The following is a 21,364-nucleotide window of genomic DNA, read 5'->3' on the forward strand; positions in this document are numbered from 1 at the left end:
ATGGGGGGGGGGGGATCAAAACCTGCCATCACATCTGTGCTTTTGTGCAGGCATGATAGAGAAAATGGGGGTGGATTGTGGGCGGTGGCAGTAACAAGTGAACACATGAACACATGAACGCACATGAAGCTGCCTCTTACTGAATCAGACCCTCGGTCCATCAAAGTCAGTCTTGTCTACTCAGACCGGCAGCAGCTCTTCTGGGGTCTCAGGCTGAGGTCTTTCACATCACCTCCTTGCCCAGTCCCTTTAACTGGAGATGCCGGGGATTGCATCTTGGACCTTCTGCATGCCAAGCAGATGCTCTACCACAGAGCTACGGCCCCTCCCCAAGTGGAGATAGAACAGTGTGTGCAGACCCTGTTTTTGCCCATTCCCAGCCTTCTTGCTGCTGCTGCAGCTATTTTTAGGTTTACCCTTCAGTTTGATTGTACTTGTTTGAATAAAGAATAGAGCTATAGTAGTCAGGGTGGCTACCCTGACCTGCATGGCCCAGATCTCAGAAGCTAAGCAGGGTTGATTAATACATGGATTAGAGACCATCATGGAAGTCTAGGATTGCTATGCAGAGGCAGGCAATGGTAGACCACCTCTTTACATCTCTTGCCTTGAAAACCTTACAAGGTCACCATAAGTTGGCTGTGACCTAATGGCCCTTTACACAGTCAGGAGGGCTGGTGAAGGGGAGGGAAGGGAGAGGCTAGAGATATAAATTTATTAGATCCCTGGTCACTTTTGGGGCCTGTGGAGCTGTGCTTGGCAATTATCAGTCACTTTTGGCAGGTCCTGTGGCTGAACCAGGCCTCATTTCATGAAGAAGGAAAGTACCAGTCTTTCACAGTAATCCTTTCTTTGCCAAGGTTGAGGAAAACAGCCTCCTGTTTCCTATAACATACCAAACTATGAGTTGTTTAGATGAGATTAGACATTATTTCTCCACATTTTTTAAAAAACAAGGAATGAAAGGATATATAGTGGAGTCATGTGATAAGCAGAGCATACCCAGGATGTCCCCTGCTCAAATCTTACCTCAGTCACCCGTTCGTTAGGTGACCTCAGAGAAATTACTACCCTGTTTATCTGAAAGACAGATTATTCTTTTCCCCACATGTGTCATCATGTATCTTAAATTCGCATACAAGTTTCAGTTACATGTGTGTGTGAAGTACCGTCAAATCACAGCTTACTTATGGCGACCCCTTTTTGGGGTTTTCATGGCAAGAGACTAACAGAGGTGGTTTGCCAGTGCCTTCCTCTGCACAGCAACCCTGGTCTTCCTTGGTGGTCCCCCATCCAAGTACTAACCAGGGCTGACTCTGCTTAGCTTCTGAGATCTGACGAGATCAGGCTAGCCTGGGCCATCCAGGTCAGGGCTTCAGTTATATACAGTATTTTAAAAAAAAAATCTCCAGAGGTATGTAGTTAGACTGATGGTGATTTTTCAGTATTTCAAAAGGAAAAAATAGAGAGGAACTTTATTTTCCCATGCTTAGCAAAACTGATTATGACTTCCTTCTGAGTCACCCTCTTGAGGAGTTGATTCATACAAGTTCGATGAAGTGACATTATTGGAAACAGATGTTTTCGGGAAGCAAATAAAGAAATTAAATAAGCTAGAAATAACTCTAATGTTTGCCACAGTAATTTTCCCTCCTTGTTAAAAGTGCCCATTGAATGTTAAAGCCAAGATACGATGGGTAATCTAGGGTGGCTTTGTATTCAAGAGGCACATAGAGGCATTATACTACTAGAACAGCACTTGACAACTGCATGAAGAATAATTTTCAGGAAATGGTGGTTATTTTAACTTTGATAGACTTTGGCTGGGCACAACACAAAACATTAACATTTAACCATTTCATGGTATGTTCTCTTTCTATCTCTCCTTTAGCCTGACTCCCCATACTTTTCAGTTACCTCCTGTGTGCAGGGAATGCAGGTAGTCATGGTTGCCCAATGCAAAGTCCAAAACGAAAAGTAATGTAACCATTGAGAATCAACCAAATTAATAAGACATTTTGTAAACTTTAGAGTTTTCCATATGTCATCAGAAGGTGGGATTTTTAAAAAATAAAAATGGGGTGGAGGTGGAATTTTTTTCCCCAGGTGCTGATCTAAAGGCCCCATGTCTGCACCTTGTATGGAATCCCAAGCCATCTTCAGTGGATTGGGTGGTGCTGGGTAGAGTCATTATATTAATAAAACTGGAGATTGACTTTAGATAATACTCTTATTAGGTAAGTGTCAGTGGAAGTCTAACTGACACTTACCTATCACTTATATAGTGATAGGGGCAAGGAATACCATCAGCACCATCTGTTCCAAGATAGTCTTCCTCAAGTTGAAGAATCCTTCTCTTAGGTGGCTGATTGTGGTACATCCAAATAGTCAGAGACGGCATGCAGCTGGGTTGGCCCAAACCAAAATCCAAACCAAAATTGACATAGATACCTTTTCCTTTTTTTTGGCTATCAAGATACATCGGACTTATGGTGACCCCTGGTGGAGTTTTCAAAGCAAGTGATGTTCAGAGGTGGTTTGCCATTGCCTGCCTCTGCGTCACAACCCTGGTATTCCTTGGAGGTCTCCCATCCAAATACTGGCCAGGGTTGATTCGGCTTAGCTTCTGAGATCTGACGAAATGAGACTAGCTTGGGCTATCCGGGTCAGGGCACCTTTTACTAGGAACAACCAAAGGAACCCAAGACATTGTGCAAGCTTTAGAGTCCTCCATGACTATTTATCAGCCTGGGTGTAAAAAAAATACAAACGAAGAGGAGAGGAAAGGAAAGGAAAAGGAAAAAGATGCCCCAGGTCGTGATCTGAAGATTTCAGGCCTAAAGTCTCCATAGGATACTAGGGCAGTCTTATATAGCTTGGCTGGTGCTTTACTATTCAATTTGCAAATCCATATTAAATATTATGGTAGGGCATGAACTTTGTGAATCTGAGAAGAGGATGGATTTGTGAACTGTGAATTCTCATATTATGATGGGAACTACCACACCTTCAGGAGGAGAGCTGGTCTTAATGGCTCTTCCAGTTTGACCTTCCTATAACTTGTGATCAGAAGAGTTTCACTTATTTAAATGTTTTGTTTGACAGAAGGGAAGAGCTGCAAGATCAGTTACTGTGAGGAGGACTGGCTTTGGACTTCTTCCAAATCAGAGCCCAGCATCCTCCTGTGTACATTTTACTTAGACAGCTTTAAAGATCGGTAATATGTTTCAGTCCAGTCCCATAATAATTGTGCTTTCTGTTGGATTCTTTTCCTGCAATTCAACACAGGACATGTAATATATATTCAAACAGCTATGTGGCAAAAATAATAATAAAAGAACAAGTTGGTTAGCAGGCAGCTGAGGCTAGCCATTTTACTCTTCTTGGAGCCAGGGTTACTCTTCTGTGTGACGTTCAGGGTTTGTGTTCCATCTACCCCCATACACTGAACACTGATTTCAGCATAACACTGGCGTACCTAATAAGCTCTTGAGGTAGTAACGTCAACCAAGTGAATGGCTGAACTTTCCCCAGGAGGTTCAACCCTTTAAACCTTTGATTCCTTCCAGCTTGGTAGGTCAACTGTGCTAATTATACTGTGCAGGTCTCCAGCTAGCTTGGCTCCATGTTACACATTGTCTGCCCCCGGCTATGTTTTTTAATGGATGTACTGTATATGCTGAGGCCAAAGGGAGAGGTGTTGGAAATGATAGCTTCATCACTGAACTCAGTACAGTGGAAGATCTTTAAAGGATCTAAATTTGGGCATTTTTCTCAGTTCATGATTTGAATCATTAAAGACATATAAGCCTTCCGTACTAAGTATACTTTTCCTCTAGTTGCTATTTTTGGTTGTCTCAGTGTCAATCTGTATGCTAATTTCTGATTTCTCCTCATGATCAGTAATTGGTTTGTGCAAGCTTGATATTAATTGGGAGCAGGACAATGTAGATTTGCAAAGGATGCATGTTTATTTTGACTCTAGAACACAGGGTTTTAAATCCAAACATGGAATGGTAGGATCTGAAGTAAAATTTGGCTTTCTATAGCCAAGTTAGCCTTATGGATTCTGAATGTGAATTCTCTTGAAGGTGTTGGCTTTGGTGTTATTTCCATCACTTCCTTCGAACAAATCTGGTCAGGGCTATAGCTAGCCTTCCTCATTACGAATTGGATCCCACAATCTATCAGCCAAGGCATAAATAGTTGTGGATCTTTCTCATAATCCCTGGTTCCCAATAGCCATTTCTGACTCTAGGAAAGTTAACCAGGGTCGTGGGAATCTTATGGACTATGACTTTTCAGTGCGAAGAGAAGACGTCTGAATGGAGGTCTTTGAAAACATAGCTGAATTTATTTGATCATGATTTTACACCTAATGTTCTGCCTGTGTTGTTTTAATTGTTGTTGTAGGAAATGGTCTCCCCCCCCCCTTAAGAATTTAGGGCATTGCTCAATTTTAGACTGTTTATTTGTATGGCACTTTAAAGCTCTGGTTTGGTTCGCTTGCAGAAAGCATGGCTAATAAATGTCTGAATAAATTAATAAATAAAAACCTGACGGCTCATCCTTAAACAGAGTTACAGTGCCTGCTAGCGTGAGGCCGTTCATGACCTCTATACTAGCCAACTGGAGATTTGAACCTGGGTGTCCCACAATTTAACTGTGCCATCCTAAGACCTCTCTAATTTATTTGGCTGTGAATGTTTTTCACCTAATATTCACCTTTCATCTTCTAAATCCATTGAAGGTAATGGGCTTAGAAGGGTGTGACTCTGTTTAAGAACAGACTGTAAAAAAATATTTCTTTCTCAACTCAGCTGTGGTTTCAGAGCTGAATTCTCAGCTTCTTTCGTACACCAGCTTGCAAGTGATAAACCAACATCCTTCCCAGGGTAGACTGATGCGGACTCATTGTGTCAACTGTAAGATGCAGTCAGCATAAGTATTGCCATCTATTGGCCGAGAGGCATCGGAGTTTTGGAAGTAAACTTCCAAAATATATATAACTGATTGTGGTAGAAATTGCTTGTAAAATATTTGTTAATTTTGAAAGCAACTTGGAGGGCAATTTGAGGCATTTCTTTGTAAATCTTTGCATTAACAAGCTGGTCAGAAAGGCAATTATCCATTGCAACTATATTGTTGCAAAAAACAGAGGTGGAAGGTGGGCATATGAGTGGCAGAGTAACCAAGCCTGGAGCTTAATCCGAACTGATAACTAAGTAATACTGTCTTTGGATGTCCTGCTTGGATAATGTGGAACGGCTGGTTCTGAAGAAGGTTGATATGATGTCTTCTTTGCTTTTACCTGGTAGGTCATTGCCTGTGAACAACAGTACGATTACTCCTATGATGCACGGTGTGATGTATGGTCTCTTGGGATCACAGCCATTGAACTGGGTGATGGAGATCCACCCTTATTCGACATGCATCCCGTGAAAACGCTTTTTAAGATTCCAAGGTACGGCACTAGGTGGCTCTCTTGGCTTACTAGATTGTTATTCATGCAGAAAGGAGTATTTCATTTATAGTGCAATAAATATTTGGTATATACACATTGCATTGTAAGGCATCCTGAATGGAATGTATGCAGAAATGTTTCCACTAAGAAGAAGATTCTTTGCCCTGATTTACAGATTAAAAAGAAGAATAAGAACATTCTAAATTTGTAATAGATTTCCTCCCCATCACCTGGGATTTGGAAATGTGCCCCATAGAATTTGTAAGATCAGATCAGGTTGGGCCTCATTTGTGTCTGTAAAGACGGTTATCTTCAAACAATACTACATAAAGGTTATTGCTATGGAGTTAGAAAGTTTGGTTTATTGCGCAGAGATTATAATTTTGTATCCATTAAGTGTATCTGGTTGGCTGCTTATTTACAGATAGAAAACGGGATAATTCTCACAGTACACAGATTTTGAAGGAGCATTTGATTTCATGTAAGGATGGTTTGGTGGTTGCGTTTATTCTCCCCTGACTAAAGAAGCCAAGTTTGTAAAGATGTTACAAAATATGAATTAATGATAGGACAGTTGTAAGAACAAGATTGAAACATCCCTCAGATATTTGACTGAGGGCGATTCCAGTTGGTGCTTGTCTGCTCCTTCCTTATCCCATTTTGCAAAGGAAAGCATAGCTCCTGGCTATTAGCAATTTAAAAGCGTAGACAATGCAAGTATTTGACCTTTTGTTATCGCAGAATTATCATGGGGCTTTTTTCTTTAAAAAAATTATCCTGATTGCTATTTGCATTTCTGATTAAATCTATTTATATGCAGATGAGGCTCTCCAATATTCTGCATCATATTATCCCCTTTACACAACCCAGGCATGCTACTACTCCAAAAATTATTCAAACTTAAAGCAGCAATTTATATCTCTTTCGGGGTTTTGTGTGTGTTTGTGTGTCTGTGTGGCTTCTGCATATGTGTAAAAAGTGCTGCAGCAATTAAAGGAGCAATGAAGATTTTCAGTTTCCAGACTGATACTCCTAAATTTTATCAGATTAATCCGTAAACAGCTTTAAAGAATGACAGTCATGACACAGTCCTATAAAACACCAGCTGGTAAACTCCCAGTTCCTTAGTCACATTTCCTAGTTTCTTATTCACAAATGCAACAACCACAAATCATATACCCCCACATTCTGAGGTCTCTGCTCTCCAAGGGGACATATGCTGTTTCGTGGGCCAAAGTCCATTTCTTGTGTCAGTTGCTCCAAAGTGGGGTGCCCCCAGAACAAAAGGCATGTAGAAAATGGGGCCAAGCTGCATCCCAAAACAATCTTTGGACCACCCCGAATCATGCATTCCCACACTCTAGAGACTGTCCCCTGAAAGAAGACATATAATAGTATAGTGATTTTATGCCAGTAAAGGATGATCATGCTATACAAACTGGTGGCATTTCAAGACAAGACATTAGTAGCGCCTAGCCCAAACACTGGTTCTGGCACCACAAGCTTCTATTTGGGTTGCCTCCAAGAAGCCTGTATTATGAAGATTTGAATAAGGTACTAGAACAGCTGCATGTCCTCTACACCCCAAAATAGGGTTTGGACAACCACAAATCATGCACACAGATTCAGGGGACTCTGCCCTCCAAGGTGACATATGCTGTTGCCTGGTCCAAAGCCCAGTTCTTGTGTCAACTGCTCCAAAGTGGGGTGCCCTCAGGACAAATGCACATGCAGAAACTGGGGCCAAGTTGCACCCCAAAACAATCTTTGGACAACCCCAAATCACACATCCCCACATTCCAGACACTGCTCCCTGCAAGAAGACATGCAGTGGTGCTTTGTCCAAACACCGGTTCTGGCACCACGAGCTTCTATCTTCTATGTTTGTGGCTTCCTAGAGGCACCTGGTTGGCCACTGTGTGAACAGACTGCTGGACTTGATGGGCCCTGGTCTGATCCAGCAGGGCCTTTCTTATGTTCTTATGTTTTTATCTGGGTTGCCAATGCATAGTTAAATTGTGGAACTCCCTGTCCCAGGATGTGGTGATGGCTGCCAACTTGGAAGGCTTTAAGAGGGGAGTGGACATGTTCATGGAGGAGAGGGTTATTCGTGGCTACTAGTCAAAATGGATACTAGTCATGATGCATACCTATTCTCTCCAGGATCAGAGGAGCATGCCTATTAGGTGCTTTGGAACACTGGCAGGGCAATGCAGTTGTTTGTGGGCTTCCTAGAGGCACCTGGTTGGCCACTGTGTGAACAGACTGCTGGACTTGATTGACCTTTGTCTGATCCAGCATGGCCTTTCTTATGTTCTGACCGTGCATTCCTGAGCAGAATGCCTGGGCCGCTGTTTGTACCTGGCACCACTGTATGATGTCTTGTAGGGGACAGTCACTGGAGTGTGGGGGAAGATTTGGGGTGGTCCAAAGATGGTTTTGAAGTACAAAGATAGCCCCCATTTTTTGCATGTCTGTTTGTCCTAGGGGCATACCACTTTGGAGCAGTTGGCACAAGAACTGAGCTTTGGCCCAGGAGACAGCATATGCCCCACTGGAGGGTAAAGTCCCCTGAATCTGTGTGTGCAAATGTGTGGTGGTCCAGACCTTATTTTGGGGTTCACAAATATCCTCAATATCTGTGGTTAGATTCACAAATAAGTCATGAATAAGGAACTAGGAAATGTGAATAAGGAACCAGGAACCAACTTGAGCCTTGTTGGTAATGGGAAGTTACATGGAATGCAGGATGTCGATTTTTGCCTTTCCTGCTGTGATATATATCCTTCTGCACACAGATCACATATAGGCATGCTTGATTAAAAGACTTATCTCTAAGGAAGGTTCCTAACCCCATGGGACAAAATAGTTCATATATAAAGCAAACCATTTAATAGTCTCTCATTGTGTGTGAAAGGGACACTTCACATCTTGTAAATTTCATTAGTTGCTTATGAAGAATGTAGTAGCTACTAGATGACTCAAGAGAATTATAATGGATTTTTATATGGTTGGTTTTTATATGCCGACTTTCTCTTCCACTTAAGGAAGAATCAAACCTGCTTACAATCACCTTCCCCTCACCTCCCCACAACAGACACCCTGTGAGGTAGGTGAGTCTGAGAGAGCATGACTTGCCCAAGGTCACCCAGCTGGCTTCGTGTGGAGGAGTGGGGAAACAAATCTAGTTCACCAGATTAGCCTCCGCGGCTCATGTGGAGGAGTGGGGAATCAAACCCGGTTCTCCAGATCAGACTCCACCGTTCCAAACCACTGCTCTTAACACCATGCTGGATCAGCTATGTGGGGCTTTAATAAGGAGGGAGAATTGAGCAAGACTGTGCAAAAAATTGGGCTGAATCCAACCCAATGGAACCCCCGCCTCGTTTTCAAATGCTAGTGGAAGTCAAATTAGGGGTGTGCATTTGGGTGAAACTGAGCTGAAAATATACCGAAAAATACCTATTCGTATTTTTTTAGTCTTTTCGACTCCCCGAAATATTTCTGAGATTTTTCAGAAGAAGAAGAGAAAAAAAAAAGGGGGGGGAGTCCTGAAAAATCCTGAAAATATTTGGCACTTTTGGGAATATTGGGAGCTAGCATTTGCAGGCTCCAGGGGAGCTGTCCCCCACCCCTTTCCTCTTTACTTGCCTTTGTTTTTGCACCTCCCTGGAGTTTAAAGGGCTGCTTCTGTCAGTTTCTGGTTTCCTTGTCAGTTTCAAGAGGTTTTCCCCTTCTTTCTTTGCAAGTGTTGCAGTGCTTTGTGTTGCATTTGCCATTACACTATTGCTCAGTGCTTGGATTTCTTCTTCTCTGCTTGGATACACATTAGTCCACTTGTTGAGCTTGCACTGATAGACTGGCACAGGGTTCTCCTGGACATTGCCATTCCTTCTTCTGGGCTTGTAAAATCCCCCCCCCCCCCCGTGGTTGGATGTGTTCTGCTGTCTGTGATTCTCTGAATGCACTTCAGTCCTCTTGAGTTTGCTCTGACAGACTGGCACTGGGTTCTCCTGGGCATTCTGTGGTGTAGTGGTTAAGAGCAGAGAACTGTAGTCTGCCCCACTCCTACACATGAAGCCTGCTGAGTGACCTTGGGCTAATCACAGTTCTCTCTGAACTCTCTCACCTCCACCTACCTCACAAGGTGACTGTTGTGGGGAGAGGAAGGAAAGGCTATTGTAAATTGTTTTGAGACTCCTTAAAAGGTAGAGAAAACTGGGGTATAAAAACCAACTCTTCTTCTCTTCTTCTTCTGGGCTTGCAACCCCCCCTTCAGTTTCCACTCTAGAGATTCTCAGGTTTGACATTACTTTTGTTGAGCTGGCACTGGGTTCTGCTGGGCATTCTGCATTGCCATTCCTTCTGCTGGGCTAGCAAAAGTACACCCCCTTCAGTTTCCACTCCAGAAATTCTCTGGATTGACATTGGTTCTGCCAGGCTTGCACCACCACAATGGCTCTGGGTTTCGGCTGGGCATCTGTACATTGTCCATGGTTCTTCTGGGCTTGCAGAAGTGCCCCCCTTGAGTTTCCAGTGCAGAGATTCTTTGGTTTTATTTTGGTTCTGTTTGGCTTGGCACATTGGCTTGTAGTTCACTGGGACTACTGGGTTCTGCAATGGTTCTGTTGAGCTTGTTGTGTTGGTTCTTCTATGGGAGGCATGGTTTGACCAGTGATGCTGCTTGCAGACATGACTTTTGTCTGGAAGCAGCTTGGAGGTTTACCCCCACCCTTTTCCCTCCCCCAAAGGAAATAATGGAGGATGGCCGGGGTTACCCTGTTTAGGGGCCCATAGAATTAGACCCCTTGGTCCAATCTCCTTGAAATATGGAGGTTATTTAAAGGACAGTCACCAGCAGCTCCACTGAAATTTTGGTGCCTGTACTTTCAAAAACAACCCTCCCCCCAGCCACCCATAAAGTTTTTCCATAGGGAATAATGGACCTGAAAAAATTTGGACCTTTCCAACCCAAATACGGATACCATATTGATATTGGAATTCAGGAATACCAATATTCAGGTCCAATATACCTGAATCTGAAAAAAAAACAATCTTTTTGCAAACCCCTAAGTTAGAAAGCAATAAGAAGTGATCAAAGATTGTTGAGATTGGATTGCAGTTTAGTATAAGAGAGTACAATAAAATATTTTTATGTACATATATTGGTTAATGAGTGATCACACTGAACCTGTTCTCCCTATTTTAAACATACGTTTTTGGATAAAGTGGAGATTCTCCTATGTGCTGGTGATTTTGAATGGATATTAATTATAACAGCTAGGTTAAACCAGCTGGTCCAAGTAGAACCATGTTACTTTTGTAGTATATGACAGCATCAGTTAAGAGTTCCTAAGTGGATCCTGTTCCCATCAAAAGATTGCAGGACATGACGTGGGCACATTTGCAGTGCACTATATGCTAAAAGATCATGTTTCTCTCTCTTTTTTCTTTTTTGCTCTTTGGAGAGATTTGTGCCTTGAATAATGAATATGGGCATTAATTTTCAGGGGCTCTCAAAATGTCATTGCCATCAAGGTTGGCCAATGTAAAGGCTTTGCAGCAGTGAAATACCCTGGCCCTAACAAAACAAGCTTGCTGGCCTTTCCAAGCAGATACTCCTAACCTCTGCATTCCATCCCTACTCTAGTCCTGTAAGAAGGGAGGTAAGGGGTAGGGAGGGAAAAAGAGAAAAACACACACTACATTCACCTACTGCTCCTGGATTATTAGGAGACAGTAGCCGAAATGTATTGGCAGTTGCCTAGCAACCTTTACCTGCCTTTTATCCACCACGACAATAGTTTGTATCTCTCGTACTTCTAAGTAAAACAGAAAATTTATGCTGAGCCAGAAATCCACTCTCCTTTGGCAGCCTGTCAGTGTGACAGTATATCGGGGATGAGGACTGGAATATTAAGGGAGGCCATTTTTGTGCACCCCTTTTAGATCCCACACTCTGACTTGAGGAAAACTGGGTACACAGAGACTGACCACCAGACCAAACCAGCTTCTGTGTAGCATAATGTGGTAAAACACCGGGGGGGTGTGTGCAGAGGGATGTAGAGATAAACCGGTTAAGCAGAGTCCTCTGTCCAGATTCCTTTGATGAGTGGAAGCAGCAAAAAATCAAGGAAAGGAGAGAGGGGTCTACTAAAAAGAGACAGCATGGTGTAGTGGCTAAGAGTGGTGGACTCTAATCTGGAGAACCGAGTTGATTTCCCTACTTCTACACATGAAGCCTGCTGGTTGACCTTGGGCTAATCACAGTTCTCTCAGAACTCTCTCAGCCCTGCCTACCTCACAAGGTGCCTGTTGTGGGGAGGGGAAGGGATTTTGATAGTAAGTCACTTTTAGACTTCTGAAGGTAGGGAAAAGCAGGGTATAAAAACAACTCTTCGTCTTCTTCATTAGGAATCTCATTAGCAGGAAATATACCACTTTCAACCTTTCCAGTCTTTCCCCAGCTTTATTCCTGAATCTGCTGCACTGTCTTTACCTGTCAGTAGTGGGCTTGTGGGTAAACAAAGGCTACGGTTCAGTTCAAGTCAGAAACATCATTATAATTAAGGAATTAATGGGATCATGAAGGGGGCCAATGTAGAAAACATGATTTGTAGCTTACTTTGGTTACATTATGAGATTTATAAATCTATATTTTCCTCATGGTCTATTTTAAAGAAAGAATAGCCAAGCAATGCTGTCTGTCTGGGCAAAGTAAGTTATACTGCTGAAGGCTCAGTCGAAGGCAAAACTGCTTCCCATTAGCCAGGTGACTGCTTTCTTATATCAAAATTACCTGGAAACCTGGTGAATGCTGACATAATTATTTCCACAGTCAAAGATCAACTGTGACATATGTTACTGCATATAACCAACTCTCATGTCTTTCTGTTTTATGCCGAGAAAGGTTTCTAAAACTCAATGCACTAAAGATTTGTGTAGCCTCAAGAATGAGTGAGAAAGATCAGATCTCTTAGAAAAATGGCAACATTCAAAAAGTGAGAGGAAGAACTTTTGTCTCCCAGGACACTGTGTTGCTGACCTAAAAGTCATTATTCCTTAACAAAGGAATTTCAAAGGGAGACTCCAAGGTGAACATTTTGAATTAGAATATGTCAGCAAGTTTGATTATTTTTGTTTAGGCCTCAGTTGGGACAGTGATTCTCTCTTTCACTATAAATGTTGTAGGATGATTATTTTATGGTCAGTTTCTATTGTTGTGAATGGTTGTGCAGTTAAGCCTTTGCATAGAGAAGTAACTGACTGTGACTTTTTGTAGTTCACATCCATTTGGTCTCACTATTTACAGTCCCGTCCCCCCCCCATTACCATGTATATGCCAGCTAGGAATAACACTTTATGCATCTGATGAATTATGCTCTAGTCCAACAAGTTTATGCCACAATAAATGTTAGTCTAGGGTGCCACTTGTGTCTTTCCCCTGGAATAGACTAAAATGGCTACCCGTCTGAAAATCCTCTTCTGTTACATCCTGAGTAACTGGCAATTGATTCCTCTGAGCTTTCATTGGTTCATCATTTATCAGATGCAGTAGCTAAAAGCAAGATGCTATCTATTGTAATGACAAATGCATAAAAAGGAAGGAATTAATTTAAGTCCTTTGAATTTTCTTTTATTTATAAAGGGCTCTCATACGGCTCAAAATATTGAATTTAGCAAAGGAGTAAACACTTATTTTGTGACTTTCATGCCTCCTTTTCCAAAAACTGTTGGATGGGAGAAAGGTGCAGGATGCTGAAACATGTTGCCTCCATTTACCTTGATGTAGTGATTTTTGGTCTGCATAGAGTGTAAAAAAAACCCCAGGATTTAAACATGTATTATCGATGTGCCAAGCCCCCAATTATTTGAACACCCAAATGAGGGTTATTCTAAAATTCTCACAGCATTCTGCTTTCATTATACAAACCTAGAGTAGAGGTGAACAACATTTTTATCTGGAAATAAAAGAAGAGTTCAGAAAAAAAGGACAGTCAACATTATGAAGTATTGATTTGCTGTACTTGACTCATTTTCGCAAAGCATTCTGTGTTCTTATTATTTTGTCTACATTAATTCTGTATGGTCTTTTTAGCCAAGTGAACTGATCTGGTTCCTAATAGGGAGGTTGTAAATGCTACTTGCAAGGCATAATGCTGGGTTTCACTCTGACATGGCATACTTGTTTTTCAATAACCTGAAATTATTGCATCCTTGGTATCCTCCAGTGGTAGCTGCAGCTGATTGATAGTTTTGCACCCTAGCGGCTTCCAGACTGCATAGTGACAGATGAAAATAAGGATAGTCCAGCACATGAGTACTGCTGTTGAGCCTGGGGTAGCATTTAAAGCAGCAGCAGAAGAAGAGTTGGCTTTTATGTGCCGACTTTCTCTCCCACTTGAGGAAGACTCAAACTGGCTTACAATCACCTTCCCTCCCCCTCCCCACAACAGACACCCTGTGAGGTAGGTGGGGCTGAGGGAGCTGTGACTAGCCCAAGGCCACCCAGCTGGCTTTGTGTGGAGGAGTGGGGAAACAAACCCAGTTCACCAGATTAGCTTCCGCCGCTCATGTGGAGGAGTGGGGAATCAAGCCTGGTTCTCCAGATCAGAGTCCATCGCTCCAAACTACCGCTCTTAACCGCTACACCACGCTGGCCCCCAGCCTTGGGGGCATATATGGGTTGTCAGTGGCTAGGCCTAGTGGGTCTTGGAGGCAGACACATAGAAGGCATAAGAGACAAGAAAAGTTCACCCATTGACAGCTTTGGAAAATAATTGGACATGGTAGATAAAACTATGTTTTGGCATAACTATTACACATTAAATTATCTCAGGTGGATTGCCAGTGAGGGAATATTCACCTTATGTCAGACTTCCTTGTATTCCAGTTCCTCCCAAGTCTCTTTCCTGAGACCAGTTCTGAATTGAGCCCCCAACCCCGGGCAGGGGCACCCCTATGTCTGTTCTGTTAGATTGACTTTTGGGGACACAGCACTGGGCTATTTTCAGTTTCTTCTTGGCCTGACATGGATTCTGATGAACAATTCTGTATATTTGCAGTACAGATGCAGTGAATTTCATCACAAGTATGTTTGACAGTATCACTTACCATATTTGAAGGTAAGTGGTATCTGAAGAAGTGAGCTGTGGCTCACGAAAGCTCATACCCTGCCAGAAAATATTTTTGTTAGTCTTTAAGGTGCTACTGGACTCTTGCTCTTTTCTACTACTGCAGACAGACTAACACGGCTACCCACTGTGAATCATATTTGAAGGTGTTGATCAGAGGCGAGCAGATCACTGATCACCCAGTCTGCTCAGTTTGTACCAACAAGCCACAAATGCCTGCTGGACATGTTTGTGTTGGGTCTTTACAGCTGTGCGTGGGCAAAGAAACTGCTAATTCGAACCAATTGGCAGTCATTAGCACCATTAGTGACTACCTAGATGAACTCCGAAGGGTAGGGTTTTATTTCAACACAATATTTATTTATGAATGATTTGTGGCTGATTTAATTGTCTGTTTAAACAATTAATTGCCTGCTGAGTGGAACAGTTACTCAGCAAGGACAAGGGGTGGTAGAACTCAATCTGGGTTTGTGAGAATATGCATGCACAAAAAGCAAATTGCTCTGTATTGCATGGTTAGAAAGGAATACGATGAATCATTCTGTGGAACAGCCACAGATTGGCCAGCAAACAGTCAAACCAATCATCAGAAAATCAGCTCCCTGTTTGCAATCAGCAAACAAGACGTGAGCTGAACTCACAGGCAGGATGGTGCTGCTGCAGTCGCCTTGTTTGTGGGCTTCCTAGAGGCACCTGGTTGGCCACTGTGTGAACAGACTGCTGGACTTGATGGGCCTTGGTCTGATCCAGCAGGGCCTTTCTTATGTTCTTATGTTCTTAACTGTCATATTTCTGCACTAGGGTTGCCAACAATGAGTTGGCAAATTCCTGGAGATTTGGGTGTGGAGCCTGGGGAGGACAGGGACATCTTTTGGGTATAATGCCATAGAATTTGCCTTCAAAAAAGCCATTTTCTCCAAGAGAACTGATCTATGTAGTCTGGAGATCAGTTGTAATTCTGGGAACTGTAGTCTGGAGATTAGTTGTAATTCCAGGAGTTCTCCAGGACCCTCCTGGAGGTTGGCAACCCTATTCTGCACCTGTGTACATACATATGTACCATCAAGTCACAACCAGTTTATGGCAATCCCAGCAAGGGGCTTCCAAGGCAGGTGAGAAGCAGAGATGGTTTGCCATTGCCTTCCTTTGTAAAACCTTCCTTGTGTGTGTGTAAAGTGCCGTCAAGTCGCAGCCGACTTATGAGCCCCTTTTTGGGGTTTTCATGGCAAGAGACTAACAGAGGTGGTTTGCCAGTGCCTTCCTCTGCACAGCAACCCTGGTATTCCTTGGTGGTCTCCCATCCAAATACTAACCAGGGTCGACCCAGCTTAGAACTGACGAGATTAGGCTAGCCTGGGCCATCCAGGTCAGGGCATTCAAGTATATTAGGGCCAGACAAATCCCAGATGCCAGGTGCTTGGCAGCCCTAGAATCTGAACATCTAATTCTTGGTTCTGACCAAAGAACAATCCACTTCCCCCACCCTTCCCATTTCATGTCAGAAATAATTAAGTTAGATTTATAGCACTGATACATCAAAAATCTGGCAGTGATGAAGTTGCTTTGCAGTATTATTCATATTTGACAATTCCTCATCCACCACATATTTATCTCCTCCCGGTTCCATTTTTGTTTTTAACCTGGCCATTAACCTTTTCTCTAAAAATTTAACAGGGATATCAGCCAAAGAGATGTTTATCTCGGTGATATAATGCTATTCATGAGATAAACATAGCTTGACAAATTCATGAACCTTATTTCACTTTTTACAAGCTTCTAATGATAAGCCGCACAGAAATAGTCTTGAGTTTGCCGTTTATGCCCAAATATATACACACAGGTGGACGAGTTGAAAAGTATCAGTTCCCAGATTACCAGCTTTGTTAGACCTGACCACTTTTGTCTCATAATTTAGACCCTTCTGTTGGAGATTTGAAAATATATTCTAGACAGATGACATGTTAACAGAATCATTTCATGGTTCACTGTCTTCTCAGCATGATTTATCTATATCTGTAGGCACTGGAGACCCCCCCCCCCCATTCAAGAGATTTATGAGCTAGCCCCAAAAATCTATTTTGATGAAACAGAATGTGCGTGTTATCGAAAAAATATAAAATGTTAGCATTTACGTGAAGATTGTTTCCTGTTTGTGTTTCGTTTTAGAAGTCAGTTAAAGTGATGTGACTCTCTGCTTTCTTTTCAAGGCACAGAATTAAAATTATCAATGACTGGGCGGGTGTGTTTTACCCCACAAGCACTGTGGATAGGGCTGCCTGGTCTCCTGATGGCAGTCCTCTTTCCCCACCACCATTTGGTGGGCTGGCAGGGGGGGAAATGGAAAGGAAATCACCATTGCCAGCGATGCAGTGACATCACTTATGACACAACCTGGAAGTTGTCATCACTTCCAGGTTGATGCTGTAGCATTTGCTCCCGACTCTAGAGTTTTGGGAGAATGCTAGGGCATCGTTCCTATGTGGTAACGTCACTTCTGGATCATCCTGGAAGTGACATCACCAGATAGGCCCCCTTCCATGCCTTGGGCTGCAACCCTGTTGTGACTCTTGGACTAATTTGAGATCAAGAGAAACTGAAACTGTGAACAGACCGAAAGGACAAACACTCAGAGCATCTCTTTGCTCAACACGGCTCAGAACAGTGTTCCTTTCCAAGTATGCTACTAAATAATACACTGTAAACAAATCAAACCAAATTTACAATAATCATTTCTGCAAAATCCTGCAGCGTAATTCTGGCCAACGGAAGTTGGTTTCAGGTAGCCGGCTCAAGGTTGACTCAGCCTTCCATCCTTCCGAGGTCGGTCAAATGAGTACCCAGCTTGCTGGGGGTAAAGGGAAGATGGCTGGGGAAGGCACTGGCAAACCACCCCGTAAACAAAGTCTGCCTAGGAAATGTCGAGATGTGACGTCACCCCATGGGTCAGGAATGACCCGGTGCTTGCACAGGGGACCTTTACCTTTTTAATTCTGGCCATAATCCAGGCAGGGCTCAATGCACAGTGATTTACAGACAAGACAGTAACTTCTCCTATGGGCCCATGAATGGACATTAAGAAAGAGTAATGCACTCCTTCTGCTACCATTCATTCCTAGGGGGCTTACATCATGGGGTTTATTATAAACAGCGAATCCCTTCTAGAATGTTCTGATGATTTTAACAGCATAGGCAAATGAGCTTGAACCGAAGTAAGCGCTGGCAGGCTCAGGGCCCACAGCTGGAGAGGCCACAGATATATGGAGACAAAGTGGGCAGGAATGGTGCTTGAAGCCCTGACAAAAGTCCAAGCCAATATCAAATTCCCTGCAGTTAAAGGGCAAAGACTGGGAACTGACCCAGAAGCTGGTCTTTGGAGGAGGCTGCCATTCTGGAAGTGAAAAGGGGCTGCCCAGAGGAAGTTCCTCAGGCTGAGGAAGTTCCATAGATCTAAAGGCTACCATAGTGTCAGTGAGGGCATGCAGCCGAGCCCGGAATAGTCCCCCACCCTTTCTTCCCATGGGAAAACCTTTCTGCTGGGAGAGAGGTGTGATACCTTAGAGTTCCCTTTGATCCCCCTTTTCAAAGTAACTTCCCTATTGTAAATTCTGCTCTGATCTCAAGGTGCGAAGTCACCGGAATCGGCTCCCTCTTGGTGTGGAGATCTCTCGGATGTTTTGCATTTCAAAGCGTTTACGTATAAACACTCTAGTGTGTGCATCTTATAAAAAGGACTTCCACATGTATTGTCTCATGCTAACCTTAAGTTCCTTTAGACTTCTGTATGCGTTATCTTTGGGAATAAAGCCTTTTAAAACTCTCTGCAAACTCTCTGGAGTGAAGTTGATAATTCCTGAGAGGCAACAAAGTTACCGAGTCTGACACATAGCCAGTAGGGGTGTAGGGTTGGTTCTCTGGAATTAATTGACTCCTAGCATCACTTTGGTTCATGTTGTTTATATCCAAGCAGGAAGTGGCTACAGTTCTCTCCTCTGCTCACCTGCCCTCCCTGACATTGGGAGTGGGGAATCAGGATTCCTGGTTCCATGCCCTACACACTCCAAAGTTCAACGATGGAAATATATTTGGAGATTAGGGGTCAGATCCTGCCTGTGATATAATTGTAGGCAGGGCATTCATGTTCAAACAAGTTAATAGATCTATTTGCACTAACATTAAGATGGGCTTGCAATGTGTTCAAGAGATTAATTTGTTCTTTCTTATTTGTAAGAGCCAGCATGGTGTGGTGGTTAAGAGTGGCAGACTCTAATCTGGAGAACTAGGTTTGATTCCCCGCTCCTCCCTCATGAAGCCTGCTGGGTGACCTTGGGCCAGTCACAGTTCTCTTGGAACTCTCTCAGCCCCATCTAGCCCACAAGGTGCCTGCTGGCACCTATTTCTATTAATTCATCGCATAAGCAAATGCTCTTAACACGGAGAAATTGTGCTCTGGAGACGTCTCCGGAATCCTTCGGAAGAGATGAAGTGTGAACATGCAAGGAAACCCTGCAGAAATCGGAGCTGCAAACCTGAAGTGCGGACATGGTCCAGGCCCTACTGGAGGCTGGAAGCAGGCCTAGTCCTGCTGTACACCCAGGAGAATGGCTGAAGGCAATACAACTTATCTGTGTCAGGCTTCTGTCTGTGGCCATTCATCTCCTGCCTAGGCTTACCCAGAATTCAGGCTGGAGTAGTATGCCAGCAGCCTTCTAACGGCCAAGCCTAAGTCATACACTGAATCATCTGGACGGCCTGTTTGTTCACCAAGCTCTTTGTGCTAGCATCCGTATTTCACCCCCTCCCCTCACTTCTGTTGCAGGCACAAACCAAAAGAAACACTTGTGTTCTTCTGTTGTATGGACTCAAGCAATGAACCCACGTGCAGGTCCCCAGTGTCAGTCCTTGGCACCTGCAGTTAAAGGATCTCAGCTAGTAGAGCGGGAAAATATATCCCTCTGAGATCCTGGTGAGCTCTGCAAGTAGCAGTAGACCTTACTAGGGAGAGTTGTCTGGCACAGGGCCAAACTATGTGATATGTTTTAGACTTGTTGGCCATGGGGGGGAAGAAGAAGGAGGAGGAGAAGTTGGTTTTTATATGCCGACTTTCTCTACTACTTAAGGAAGAATCAAACCGGCTTACAATCACCTTCCCCACAATTCCCTTCCCTTCCCCACAATAGACACCTTGTGAGGTAGGTGAGGCCGAGAGAGTTCAGAGAGAACTGTGACTAGCCCAAAGACATCATCTTTAGGTTCACTGTAGGGAAATCAGTTCTCAAGAGAGCAGTTGCCACTGACAAATAGCACAACTGGGGCTGTTTTGCTTGGGGAAAATAGTCTGGGGGAAGCAGAGGTCCCTTCTTCATGTGTGGCATGGTCCTGATCCAAATTGGGACCCCACATTCAGTTCCTAGCAAGGAACTCACAGCTCACTTCTGGCTGAAAGTCTCAGTGGAAGGCAAATGTAAAATGTTACATGGCAGAGCGGTTATTTGAACCTGGGTCTTCTTCAGATCCTAGTCTGGCACGCTGACTCATATATCACACTGGCTTGTGGCACAAAGGCCCTAGTTGCACTAGGGCTCACATATTTCTGATAGGCTTTTATTTCTTGCATAGATATTTATAACTATGAAGAAAAGGTAGAACATAAGAAAGGCCATGCTGGATCAGACGAAGGTCCATCAAGTCCAGCAGTCTGTTCACTCAGTGGCCAACCAGGTGCCTCTACGAAGCCTACAAACAAGACGACTGCATCCTGCCTGTGTTCCACAGCACCTAATATAATAGGCATGCTCCTCTGATCCTGAAAAGAATAGGTATGCATCATGACTAGTATCCATTTTTACTAGTAGCCATGGATAGCGTGGTGTAGGAGAGCCAGCATGGTATAGGGGTTAAGAGCGGTGGTTTGGAGTGGTGGACTCTGATCTGGAAAACTGGGTTTGATTCCCCACTCCTCTACATGAGCAGCAGAGGCTAATCTGGTGAACTGGATTTGTTTCCCCACACCTCCACATGAAGCCAGCTGGGTGACCTTGGGCAAGTCACTCTCTCTCAGCTCCACCTACCTCACAGGGTGTCTGTTGTGGGGATGGGAAAGGAAGATGATTGTAACCGGGTTTCAGTCTCCCTTAAGTGGTAGAGAAAGTTGGCATATAAAAACCAACTCTTCTTCTCCTCCTCCTCGTTCTCGTCCTCCTCCTCCTCCTCCATGAACATGTCCACTCCCCTCTTAAAGTGTTCCAAATTGGCAGCCATCACCACATCCTGGGGCAGGGAGTTCCACAATTTATCCTTTGTGTAGAATATACAAAGCAGTGCTGAGCATCCGCCGCTTCACACTTTTTCACAATTTGTAATGGGGTCTGGGTTGCCCTGCCAGAATGGTTCTATGAATCCCGATGTGCCCTATTTCATCTATTGTCTGCTGCTCCAGCCAGCGAATTCTTACATCAATTATTACCATACAGAAACTATTACATAAATAAGTACAAGCTTCTCCAACATGCTAAATGCAATTTTATTTGACTCTAGTAAAAAAAAAATCCGTGCTGACAAGGTCAAGCCCTTGCAGTCTGAGCGCAGTCAAGTGATGAAGGACATATTCAGCATCCTGAGATGTGGCAGATGGATAACCCCTGACTATTGGCTGCCTTAATATTTACTTGAGTGTGGATTTGCTTGCTACCCTATGAAATACACAAGGCTGGCCAGCAGGTGGAAGTAGAGAGCTATCAAGTAGCAGGGGGTGTGGTGGTGGTACTTT

At 43.5% G+C, this 21,364-nt stretch overlaps 1 protein-coding gene across 1 annotated transcript in view; it reads left to right on the forward strand.

The window, feature by feature from the left end:
- Positions 1-21,364, forward strand: part of MYO3B (myosin IIIB) — a 295,217-nt gene that overhangs the window by 59,742 nt on the left and 214,111 nt on the right. The window contains exon 7 of the mRNA XM_056861063.1: positions 5,319-5,464. Coding sequence (XP_056717041.1) covers positions 5,319-5,464 — 146 coding nt within the window. The remainder of the gene's footprint in view (positions 1-5,318; positions 5,465-21,364) is intronic.

The sequence above is a fragment of the Euleptes europaea genome, chromosome 15, assembly GCF_029931775.1.
Source record: "Euleptes europaea isolate rEulEur1 chromosome 15, rEulEur1.hap1, whole genome shotgun sequence".
In the NCBI taxonomy this organism is placed as follows: domain Eukaryota; kingdom Metazoa; phylum Chordata; class Lepidosauria; order Squamata; family Sphaerodactylidae; genus Euleptes; species Euleptes europaea.